General features: G+C 38.2%; 1 protein-coding gene across 2 annotated transcripts in view; it reads right to left on the bottom strand.

The window, feature by feature from the left end:
* TESK2 (testis-specific kinase 2) overlaps positions 1-13,457 on the bottom strand; it is a 230,884-nt gene that overhangs the window by 15,964 nt on the left and 201,463 nt on the right. For both annotated transcript variants that reach the window (XM_006898992.1, XM_006898993.1), the window contains one exon: positions 4,919-5,065. In XM_006898992.1, coding sequence (XP_006899054.1) covers positions 4,919-5,065 — 147 coding nt within the window. The remainder of the gene's footprint in view (positions 1-4,918; positions 5,066-13,457) is intronic.

The following is a 13,457-nucleotide window of genomic DNA, read 5'->3' as shown; positions in this document are numbered from 1 at the left end:
CAGTGTTCCCTTGTTCTATTCGGACAACCGCTTCCTGGTCTAGGTTTCACATGAGCACAATCAAGTATTCTGGGATTCCCATTCTTCTCAATGTTAGCTACAATTTGTTGCAATCCACAAAGTCAAATGCCTCTGCTTAGCAGATAAAATCCAAATAGATTTCCTTTTAGTATTCTCTGCTTTTAGTCAAGATCTTACACTGGCAATGATATTCCTAATGCCACGTCCTTTTTTTCTTTTTCTTTTTTTTTTTGTCTTTATTAGACTTCCCTCCCTTTTCTTAAATTAAGATTTTTTAAAAAATTTTATTTTGTTATTATTTTGTGCATCTGTACCATCAAATCAGATCTGACTCGTACAGCAGGAGATTGCCCCTCCTTCTCCAGCACAGCATTTGGTGGATTCAAATTGCATACCTCTAGGATTGCAGTGTTAAATTAAGATTTTAATGAAGGATTATCGAGAACTTGGATTTCCATTCATTCACTATTGCACATTTTCCTCCCTGCCCACTTCTCCCCCGCCCCCATTCACTTTTCTCTTTGAGAAGAAAAAAAATTTCTTTCATTGTTATACAATTCCTCCCCTCGTCCCACCCCCTGTCTGCTTTACTATGCCGCTCTCATTGCGGACTCTCACCATGCAAATAATAACCAATCATATACCCCTTTTAAAGAATTCTCACCCTCATCCATTTAAATACAGTGCACATTATTTATCCTCACTTTTCCTAGTTTCCTCCCAAACCCAATGTCAATCCTGTTTTTATAACAGTGTCATTATGCAGTATTTGTCCTTTTGTAATCGAGATATTTCACTCAACATAATGTCCTCCAGGGTCACCCATTTTGTATAATATTTCATGAGTTCCTTGCTTTTCAATGCTGCATAGTATTTCCATTGTGTGAATATACCACAGATTCTCCATCCACTCATTTGTTGATGGGCACTTGGGTTGTTTCCAACTCTTTGCTATTGTGAACAAAGCAGCAATAAACATAGGTGTGCATATATCTGCTTGAGTGGCAATTACGGTCTCTTTAGGGTAAATTCCCAGTAGTGGAATTGCTGGGTCAAATGGTATTTCTATTTCTAACTTTTTGAGAAAGTGCCATTATCACCTTCCACAGTGGTTGCACCATTTTGCACTCCCACCAAAAGTGAATAAATATTCCAGTTTCTCCAAAACATTGCCAGCATTTGTTGTTTGCTGTTCCGTTAAATTTTGCTATTCTTACTGCGGTGAGATGATATCTCATAGTTGTTTTGATTTGCATCTCTCTTAGAGCTAGGGATTTTGAACTTTTCTTCATTTGTTTATTCACCATCTTAATGTCTTCTTTAGTGAAGTGTCTGTTCATATCCTGTGCCCATTTTGCAATTGGGTTGTTTATCTTGTTGTGGTGCTTGAGTACTTTATAAATTCTAGATATAAGTCCCTCATCAGACATGTCATTACCAAATATTTTTTCCCAGTCTGTGGTTTTCTTTTACCCTGTTGGAGAAGTTTTTGGATGTGCATAGAGATTTGATTCTTAGAAGATCCCATTCATGAAGTTTATAGCCCTTGGTTTTAGTCTTATGTCCTTGATCCACTTTGAGTTGGTTCTTGTGTATGATGTGAGGTTTGGGTCTTGTTTGAGTTTTCTGCAGACTGTTTTCCAATTTTCCCAACACCATTTGTTAAAAAAGCTGTCATTTCCCCAACTGACTGATTTCATCTTCTTGTCAAAAATCTGTTGACCATAGGTTGATGGGCTGATTTCTGGATTTTCAATTCTATTCCATTGATCTATGTGTCTGTCATTATACTAGTACCACACTGTCTTGACCACCATGGCAGTGTAGTAGGATTTGAAATCAAGGAGTGGGATGTCACCTACCTTGTTTCTCTTTTTAAGGAGTGCTTTGCTTATTGCAGGTTTTTTTCCCATTCCAAATGAAATTGGAGATTGCCTTTTCCATCTTGTTGAAGAATGGAATTGGTATTTGTATTGGGATTACACTGAACATGTAAATTGCCTTTGGTAGTCATTTTTACAATATTGAGTCTTTCTATCCAAGAGCAAGGTATATTCTACCATTTCTCCAGGTCTCTTTTTGTTTCTTGTAGTAATGTTTTGGAATTTTCTTTGAAAGGATCCTTTGTGTTTCTAGTTAGATTTACTCCAAACTATTTAATATTGTGATTAGCTATTGGGATGGGTGTTGTTTTTCTTAGCTCCAGTTCTGTATTCTCTTTGTCACTGTAGAGAAATTAAATTGATTTTTATATGTTGATCTTGTATCCTGCCACTTTGCTGAATTGGTCAACTATGTTCAGTAGTTTTCCTGCTGAGTATTTAGGGTTTTCTAAGTATACTATCATATCATCTGCATAGAGAGATAATTTTACCTCCTCTTTGCCAATCTGGATACCTCTTATTTCCTTCTTTTGTCATATTGCTATCACTAAGACTTCCAATACAATATTGAATAGCCACGACCTCTTCTAAATCTGCTTGTATTTCTGGCAGTTCTCCGTTAATGTATTATTCTAGTAGTTTTGCGATAATCTTCAGCAAGATGTTGCTTGCATGCCATATTAGTGATGTGATATTAGTGATATTGTTCATAAATTTCGACATTTTTTTTGGATTAACTTTTTTAGGAAAGAAAAGAAATATGGAACTCTTTCGTTGGCCTGGTAGCTGTCCTCTAGATTTCTTGGCACAATGTAGTGAATGCATACATGACTACATCTGTTTGTTGAAATATGTCAACTAGTATCCCAACAGTTCCTGGGGCTTTATTTTGCCTATTCATTCAGAGCAGCTTGAACTCCTCTCCTTTATTACCATTAATTCTAGAGCATATATGCTACTTCCTAAAAGGCTTCTGTGTTACCCAATTCTTTTTGATACAGTGTCTCTGCATACTCCTATCTTCTATTGATGCTTCCTGGGTCATTCAATATTTTGCCCACAGCATCTTTATATACTGAAACTCAAGGCTTGAATTTGTTCTTCAGTTCCTTCAGCTTGAGAAATGCTGAGCAAGCTCTTCCCTTTTGATTTTCTGTTTAAAACACCAGAACTGTTACAATGTAAGGCAGCCAGAAATGTACTGCTCTAGGTCTGCTGGCTTGGAGGGTAGAGCCTGCTTTTGTTTTCATTGAAAACTTTTTTTTTTAGAACAGAGTTTCTAGGGGAGCTCTGGTGGCCTAGTAGCAAGGAGCTGCAACTACAATCCCAGAGGCGCACGGTTCGAATCCACCAGATGCTCTGCCGGGGAAGGAGGGACAATCTCCTCCTGTACCAGTCAGATCTGATTTGACGGTACACTCACACAAAAATTAAAAAAAAATAAATAAAATAAAAAGAACAGACTTTCTTCTTATTCATCTGCAACAGTAAGTGTGTGTATTGTTGTTGTTATGTGCCACTCAGTCGCTTGTGACTCACAGAGACCCTATGTACAACAGCCCTAACCCTGCTCTATCCCTTGCCAATCTTAGTATCTCCAACACACCTATACCCATTACCCCAGTGACTGAATCAATCCATCTCATCGAGAGTCTTCCTCTCCTGCGCGGTCCCTCCACCCTCCCAAGCATGATATCGCTCTCCAAGGACTGATCCCACCTTGCAACATGTCCAAAGTAGTCAGACAGAGCTTCAGAATCCTTGCCTTCAAGAGCAACCTGGCTTTACCCTCTCTGGGACAAATTTGTTCTCCTAGCAGTCCATGGTATAGGCATTACTCTTCACCATCACCAAAGCTCAAAGGTATCAACTCTCCTTCTATCATCCCTAGTGACTGTCCAGCTCTCTGACACACAGCAAGTAACTGCAAAGACGATGGCCTGGATGAAGTGTACCTTAGTCTCCAAACTGACATCATTGCTCTTCAGTACTTTGGAGAGGTCCTCTGACAGTAGATTTTCCCAATGCAATTTGTCTTTTAATTTTCTGGCTGCTAGTACCAAGAGTGTTGATTGCAGAGCCAAGCAAACTGAAGATGTCAACAATCTCAATCTTTTCACCATCTATCATGATGCTTCCAATTGGCCCAATGGTGAGAATCTTTGTTTCTTGATATTGAGCTTTAATCCATATTGAAGGCTATAGTCCAAGTATGTATATGTGTTGAGCATAGAGAACGAAATGACAGCTATTCTTGGTCATGTACAGTACTGCTATATCCCTCTCCAGAAACTTCAGATTCAGCTCGTGAGTAGATAAGTTAGATTGCATTACAGTTTTCCTATGAATGAGCAAACATACTATTTATATAAATATTATCACAGAGATGTCCTGGGCCACTTGGCCCTGGCTTGCCTGCCTTGTAATACAGCCAACTTCCACTGAAAGCAACTATTTTCTAACCTGGTCACACAACAGTTTGGAAAGCAAGAGAATACGACACTGACCAGCTAATGCCAAAAAGGAACTGGAGGATGGCAGAAACTCAATCACACAGACAGAAAATGGGTCAGTACATTATGGCCCTCAAAACCTACACTCAAGTGACTGAAATCATTCCACTCTTGCTCTTAGCTAAGAGCTATTTCCTGGAGACAGAGATATGGGAGAGAGCAGTAAAGGACAGGCTCTCACACTGCCTTAACTGTCATCACTACTGTAAGGCATAATTCTTTTAATCCTACCATGCCATCTGCTCTGGCAACATACATTCAGGAGACTTAAACATGAAGACTCAAGATATCAAGATATCTGTTGACTGTTTTAGCAGTGACAAGTATTTTCTCTGAGGAGATAGGTTTCCCAAGCTACAAAGAATAAATTGTATCCTCCATGATTAAAATGTAAATCTGTACAAGATCTCCATCACAGATGATTGGTTTCTTAACATAGTTTTCTTGGTAGGGGAGAAGGAGAGTGTCGCTCAAGGAGCTGTGAAAGTTAAGCCTTCATACCTTAGATGTGAGGTCCCGATGGAAAATGCCTTTGAGGTGAAGATAGCTGAGGCCCACCGCTATGTCATAGGCCAATTTCACCCTCACAGTCCAGGGCAAATGCAGGTTACTGTCTAGTAACTGTTCCAGGTTCCCAGAGTTGATATACTGCAAAACAGAAGGAAAACCCAGCTACTAATGTTTAAGCTGGTGGTAAAATCACAAAAGAGTAATTACCTAGAAGACAAAGACTCTATCTTTCTCTGTGTGTGTGTGTTTAAAGTGAATCTAAGCACTATGATAGGTGCTGCACACAAAGATAACTTCTGTCAGGAAATCATACACTATTAAGGTATACATACATAGTATCATGTAAATGCTAAAATAGATACAGGTTTGAAATACCACAAAGCACAGAGGGTAAAAGTAAGAACTCAGTGTGGGTAGTCAATCAGAAGCTGCACAGAAGAAATAATCAGTCTGCAAAAATGACGTGGGTAGCAGAAAAGGACATCATATATGGAGGGGACAACAAATGCAAGGTTATATGTTAACTGTATAGTACATTCGGGTAACTAGTATGGCCAGGACATTTACAAAGGAAAGTTACATAGGAAGGGATGCTTATATGTTTTGCTGAAACACATGGACTTTATCCTATTTACAGAGAACAAAAGAAACATTTAAATGGAGAGTGGGCAGCATGGCTGTAAAATTTGCTTTTAAAAAGAAGGTTACATGAAAAAGAGTACAGTGGATGGACTAGAAGAAAACTGTAGAGAAAGAGAAATAGGAGAAGATTATTGCAATAATGCTGGAGAGAGAAGGGCATCTAAACCAAGGCACCGGTGGAGGTACTGATTGACACAAGAAAGTTGTGTTTAAACGTCAGCGTCAATAAGAAATTGATGGCTGCCCAATGAGGGGATGAGCACAATGAAAAGATCTAGGATCATTCCAGGCTGGTTTCTGGAAGTCATTATTACAGATCCAGAATTAAAGAATAGATGCAGCTTTTCTCAAATAGATACAATGTTAAAAGACAGTAACTTTAACTGGACACATTTGAGTTTAAGGTGTTTATGAAACAAAAGGAGGAGATATTTTAGAAATTGATAGCTTAAAATTTAAGAAAAAAGTCTGAGCTAGAAACTAGCACTAGGCAGTAACACTCAGCTTAAAAAGTCATTGAAGCCAAGGAATATATGAAAATGTCCAGATGTTAAACATGTAAATTAAGGAATTAATAGAATCCTTAAGAACAAGAACATTTAAAGGGGCAGGCAGAAAAACAGAGCAAAAATGTCACAGAAATGAAAGATGGAGAACATACCACAAAGGAAATGATCAAAGGTATCAAATGCAGGAGGTCAAATAAGATGAGGCTGAAAGGTGTCCAACAATATCTAATAGGAGGTTGTTGCAACCTTAATCAGTTTCAGTAAAGTGGGAAAATAAGTAGAACTAAAGTGAATTAAGGTATAAGTGATAAGGAGTGAGTATGGAGAAACTACATGAAGATGTAAATTTGTCCTTTATTCTTATATATCCATAAAACATTGCTTTGCTTTTAAAAAAGAGCAAACAGTATAAGCATGTACATTTGAAAATAATAATAATCACAACAAATATTTATTTGACAAACATTTGACAGACTGCATACTTAATAGCAGGCAGTATTCTAACAACTTCACACATCTGATCAAAATTTTTTTTTTTAATTTAATCAGCATATTAACCCTAGGCAGTTAAGGTACCATTATTCTCACCTTACAGATAGAGAAATAAAAGCATTTAAAAGTTAATTTGCTTAAGGTTATCAATTCAGTTCAAACCAGTTCAAACCCAAGCAGTCCATAATCTTTACTATTCTTTTATGCTGGAGATGACAACATCTGAGTCACAGGCTTGTGCAGAGCAGAAACTAAAGAATTCTTGCCAGTTATGTTAACTAATCAAGTCTTACAAAATGGATTTTATCTTCTATATTCCAAGAGGAAAAATTCCTCTAAAAATTTATACACATACACATATTTAGATTATTAGTACATATACTCATACTTACTGCATTATACACATATATACTTTTACTTAATAGCTACTGCACTTTACACATATATACTTGACTAGGGAGGATAGAAGGAGAATTGATGCCTTTGAGCTGTGGTGCTGGAGAAGAGTATTGAATGTACCATGGACTGCCAAGAAAACAAAGATTCATCCTGGAGAGGGTTAAACCGGGCTGCACCTTGGAGGCAAGGATTCTGGGGCTTCGTCTGACATACTTAGGACATGTTGTAAGGAGGGACCGGTCCTTGGAGAAGGACATCATGCTTGGGAGGGTGGAGGGACAGCACAGGAGGGGAAGACCCTCGATGAGGTGGAGTGATTCAGTGACTGGGGTAATCAGGATGGGTGTGTCAGAGACAATGCGATTGGCACAGGATAGAGCAGGGTTTAGGTCTGTTGTTCAAAGGGTCGCTATGAGTTGCAAAGGACTCGATGGTACATAACAACAACAACAACATATACTTTTACTTAATACTTATTTTGATATTAAATGTACAAAGGACCAGGGAGTCTATGGGATAAGGAGCAAATGATCAGAATTCTAGGGTAAGGCTACCTTTTAATAATCATGTAAGAAACTCACTGGCTTCAAATAAATTCTGATTCATTAAAACCCATCAACTTAAAAAAAAAAAAAAACAAAAAAAACAACCCATCAACTTTCTGAGGCTTTAACCTTAATAGGCAGAGACTGCCCATCTTTTTCCCATGGAATAGCTGGTTCCAATTTGGCTGGTTCCAGTCTGTCAAGTTGTCTTTGTGAGGTTTTTTTATAAAGTCAGTGTAATATTCTCATATCAACATAACTCACAATGTTCTTTTTAGAGTCTAAAACAAAACACATGGAAGGGGCCTTGGGGAGTGGGTATGTGCTCACAGTTGGAGATCCAATGGCCACAACTGTATATGGAAGTTTTTTTTTTTTAAAAAAAAAAACTAATCAAAATAACTCTGAGATATCATCTCACCCCAGTACGAATAGCAAAATTCAACAGGGCAGGAAACAACAAATGCTGGAAAGGTTGTGGAGAAACTGGAACTAACTTTTCTTCACTGTTGGTGGGAGTGTAAAATGGTGCAACTGCTGTGGAAGGCAGTGTGGTGCTTTCTTAAAAAGTTGTAAACAGAATACCATTTGGCCCAGCAATTCCGCCACTGGGCATATATCCTAAAGAAACCATAACTGATACCCAAGCAGATATATGCACACTTATGTTTACTGCTGCTTTGTTCACAACAGCAAAGAGTTGGAAACAACCCAAGTGTCCATAAACAAATAAATGGCTAGAGAATCTGTGGTATATTCACACAATGGAATACTATGCAGTATAGAAAAACAAGGAACTCATGAAATATTATACAAAATGGGTGACCCTGGAGGACATTAAGTTGAGTGAAATATCTCAGTCACAAAATGACAAATACTGCATGGGGCCACTGTTATAAAACAGGACTGACATTGGGTTTGGGGGGAAACTAAGAAAAGTGGGAATAAATAATAATGTACACTGCACTGAAACAGATGAGGGAGAGAACTGTTTAAAAGGGATATATAACTGGTTATTATTTGCATGGTGAGAGTCCAGAATGAGAGCTGCATGGCAAAGTGGATCATGTGGGGAGGGGGGATTGTGTAACAAAGAAATTTTTTTTCTTTTCAAAGAAAAAAGCAAATTCGGGGAAGGGGGTAGGCAGGGAGGAAAATGTGCAACAATGAATGTGGGGGGAAAATTAAACGGGAAGAATATGCTGTAAAAAATATCTATGTTGCATTGAAAAATATAATGCATATTAAAAAAAAAAACCCAAAACAAACCTATCCATCTGTAGAGAGAGAAAGATTCAATTCCAGGAACTGGCTCAGGTACTTTTATTTTGAAGTAGCCATAAAGTCACCAAAAACAACCAGTTGGGGGCAGCACCGTGCAGCATTGAGCTCCTTGGAAGACGCAGATCAGGTTAAGCAAGGCTGAAGATGACTGAAAATACAATTTCTCAGGAATGAAACCTGTTGGTCTGCTTCATCCTGTTTGATAATCCACCAATGGAAATATTAAAATAAAGCATAATTACAGCATTAGCACAGTGTTGTCTTCTCTTTACTGTAGCTGAAACTGTCTAAGGTCATAGGTTCATTTTTGAGATGTATTTGAGAGTGACTGGAGTAATGGGAAAGGTGTGTCAGAGACAGTAAGATTGGTACAAGATAGAGCAGGGTTTAGGGCTGTTGTACATAGGGTTAGCCATGAGTCACAGGCAACTCGACAGCACAAAACAACAACAATGTACTTGACAGCACCAAAAACCAATTTACTGAACAAAGAAACTAAGCTTACAATTTTCAAGTCATTTTGGAAACTAAGAAGCTGATATGTAAAGCAACTTTATTTAACTCTGAAAGTCCAATTAATAAAGAAGCTTGATTTCACTGATATCATGGGCTGTCTTAGAAGGCTTATCTTTGGGAACCACTTGAGTTTCCAGAGTAAATGATAAGCAGAAGAGACTGACTGAAAAATAGGCTGTATGTGCACTCTCTATAGGTCAGGTTAGGCCAGAATGCTTTGCTTTGGTTAAGAGAAGCACATATTTACTTTGTACAATGAGGTCTATGAAGGCCTTGAGAAATCCACAGACCAAGCTGGGGGTGAGGAGGTGCACGGGAGGGGAGGCCAGACAGAATAAAAAGGTAAGTCAAGGTGAGAAATTTCACTGGCTAGTATCTATCTGGCCACAGCCTTTCCAGAAAAGATGGGGAAAGCACGAAACGGGACCAGAAAAGGAAACAAAATAGAATTTATTTCTGCTACCTATGTCTTGTGGCTGCCTTTGGTGAACACAGTAGTGGGAGTGATAAGCCTTTGGGCCCTCAGAAACCACAACTTCTCACGATATCAAGACTTTTGCATGCATGTATGAGGAAATGAAGTTTGAGATCTGCCTACAAGGAAGGTTTCTAACTTGCCACACATTTTGTGTGCCCATCTGCTAGAACACACACTTCCTCATAATAACTCCAGGTGTAGACTCAGCTGGGGTGCCTGCCATCTGAGCAAACCCCCTGTGGGAAGCAGAATCAAGAGCAACCACACCAGTGCATTCTGCTTTTCTAGATGCAGACAACAGCTGCTCTGCATTCCATTTTCTTCCAGGTCACTACTTCAGGCAGCCTTATGGAATAACCTAAAGCAATGATACCATCTAAACAACTTACCAGAGAGAGAAGCTTTTCTTTTTTTAAAAAAAAAAAACCTCCTGTGTTTAAACTTTTAAGCTCAGAAAGCTATAAATATCAGTGAGTCAGATGTGGTTTTGGTACTTCAATACCTCTTACGTGACTGTTCTCCAACTTTACATGACAACAAAACCGGCCTCTTTTCTTCATACTCAAAAAAAAAAACCAGACTACTGTAAAAGCATTTATTCCAATTCATTTGTGTTTGTTAACTACTTTCATTAATATATGAACCCTTTTCCTTAGAGGTACTCACCGAATAACTAGATGTGTACTGACAAATAAGTATTAGAAAACAAATTTACTACTAAAATGGAAGAAATCAAATTCTGACAACTTAAAAAGAAAACAAATCATCAAAAGACAGGTAAATGAACAGCAGTTTTCCCACTTTCAAGTTCTTTCTATAATATTTATTGAGCATTACTGATACTCCCACATGAGCACATGACCAAAGTTCTCTCATTTGCACATTATAAGCTTTAAAGTGTAGAGCACTGCCTGGCACATAGTAAATGAGCATATACACAGATGAGTAATACACCTTAAAGAAATCCAGTGAGAGATACATGGGTAGTAAATAATACCAATAATGCTCTTGTTGTTATGTGCTGTTGGGTTGACAATGACAATAACTCATAACTATGAACAGCAGATCTGAACTGTAATGCTATACAAAGGCAAATACTGAGGCCATGAAAGTAGAGACCAATTCTTCTTCGATAGATTTCAGAGAAGAAATATCTGGGGTGGATCATAAAAGATGGATAGAGGTATAGTATGTACATTCTTCCCACATATTGCTGTAGGCTCCAGAGGTTACCAAATGTAGCACAGACAGACATAAGCATGCTTAGACAGCACATATTCTAGAGCAATATTGCTCAAAAATTCAACTCACTGCATTAAGTTAGAAATTACTTACAGCTGACCCTCTAGTAGGTTTTCAGAAGCTACAAGTTACACAGAAGATTGCTAATCTTTCTCCCTTGGGGCAGCTGGGTTAGCAACACAATTTTTTTACCCACGAGGCCACCAGAGTTCCCTAGAACAATTATAGGCAATACCAGGTTATTAACAATTTCATCTTGCTCAAACCCACAATCAATACCCTTGACACCAATAGTCAGGAAATCAAAAGATGAGCTGTTTTGGGAAAGTCCGCTGTTAGGGATCTCTCAAGAGTCCTGAAGAGCAATGATAATCTAGAGATTAAAGTGCACTTGATCCAGGTCATAGTCTTCTCAATTGCTTGCTATGCATCTGAGAGTTGTACAATGACTAAGGATGACTGAAGAAGAATCAACGCCATTGAGATACGGTGCTGGAGAAGAGTCTTGAACATACCATGGACTTCCAAGAGAACAAATAGATATATCCTGAAGAGAGTGAAACCAAGCTGCTCTTTGGAGGCTTTTGAGCCTTACATACTTTGGGCATATTGCCAAGAAGCATAAGTCCTTGGAGAAGGACACGATGCTTGGAAGCATAGAAAGTCAGCACAGGAAAGGATAAGATGTACTGACTCCATGACTGTGGCCATGGGGTCAGGTGTGTCAGAGATGGTGAGGCTGGCTCAGGACAGGCAATGTTCACAGTCATTGTTCACAGGGTGGCCAGGAGTCGCAGTCCACTCTAGAGCACATAACAACCATCACCTCTCTCTAATTTACTACATTTACTATTACTGATCTCTGCCCTTGCTAATTTAACAAGCTACAGCTTTGCCAAATCATAACTAATTAGAAGAATAAGACAAAATGGTAGCTTTAAAAATCAACCAACCCCCTCACACATACACTTTGGTATCAATGTACTGACCAACTAAATTATCTCTGAATAGTGGTTCAAAGGCATTTAGAGAACTTCTCAAGAAAACGTAGACTGTTAAGAAATAGTGTTCCTTAAAAACAAACAAAACCAACCAAAATACCCTACTCAAAGAGCTAGTGCATTTACCAAAGAATAAATGGGTTGCCATCCACCTCACAGAGATGGTCTGCCACCGAATCTGCAGGGTTGTACTAAGGAATATCCATTCGTCCATCCACTTATACTCTGCTCAGCCACTGCCCTTAGTTCACGGTCTAGTACAATGGAGATATAATCGACAAATTCTTCAAACAGGAGAATTACGTGGTTGAATATACTATACAGAATATTTAAAAAACCCTATCAAAAAGTCAGGAATTAAAGGAGCTTCCGGTATCATTCAGGTAGGAGTTAACAAAGGCCTAAAGAAGCAATAGTATTAAGAATGGAACAGAGGTAAATACTTAAAAGACATACTGAGAATCAATAGGCCTTGATCTTGATCAAAGTAAAAATTGAAAGAAATACGGTATACAACGTACATCCAGCGTGCTTAGCTTATAGAACACACGTGTTCTCCTATTATCACTACTTTATCATCATCAACAGCATCAGCAGCAGCAGCATCTCTCTTCTAGACTACTCAGTTAGCTTTCCAACTCATTTTCTTGCCTAATTTTTGCATCATGAACACACTCAAGTGTTCATTTGATGATTTCCACAAGTCAAGATGATACTTCTGAAATATCAAGCTAAAACCATTCTGTGTTAAAATTTAATGCTACTCTAAATCCCACAATCTTTAGAATGGCAAGCGATACATTTTACTCTTGCTTATAAAGGTCTGACCTTTGCTTACCTGTACATCTGTACAAACTGCCAGATCCTTTATTAGGACATCTTACCCTTAACTACCCCAGCTAATATTCATTCATTACTGAGGATTCCGTTACATTATGTTTAGCAGTAAGAAAGACATTCTATACAAAAGCAACACAAAGAGAAAGTGCAAGGATTGGCAAGCAGTTATGTTCTTTTCTTCTTCTTTGATATACCGTGTAGGAAAAAAAGAAAGCATAAATGTACAAAATTAAGATCGACAGTATAGTCTGGTGGTGAAGCTCACAGAGCCCAGAGTCCCATCCCTGGTTACTCAATTTCTTTGAACTCTCATTTATAAAATGGAAACAATATTATTATCCAAACCCATAGATAATTCAAAACAAGATGGATTGACACAGAAACTACAACAGTGGACTTGAGCATATCAGAGACAGTAAAGATTATACAGGATAGGGCAAGGCTCTTATCTGTTCTTCATAGTGTTGCTATATGAGTCATAGTCTATTTAATGACATTTAACAAAAACTCATAGAGATGTTACAAAAAACCCATAGCATATGTAAAATATTTAGAACAATTTCAAAGAAAATTATCAATATA

This window comes from Elephantulus edwardii, unplaced genomic scaffold (assembly GCF_000299155.1).
Source record: "Elephantulus edwardii isolate Elephantulus edwardi_28Jun2011 unplaced genomic scaffold, EleEdw1.0 scaffold00243, whole genome shotgun sequence".
Classification (NCBI taxonomy): Eukaryota; Metazoa; Chordata; class Mammalia; order Macroscelidea; family Macroscelididae; genus Elephantulus; species Elephantulus edwardii.
The sequence above is the reverse complement of the archived record's forward strand: the minus strand, read 5'-3'. Positions and strand labels throughout refer to the sequence as shown.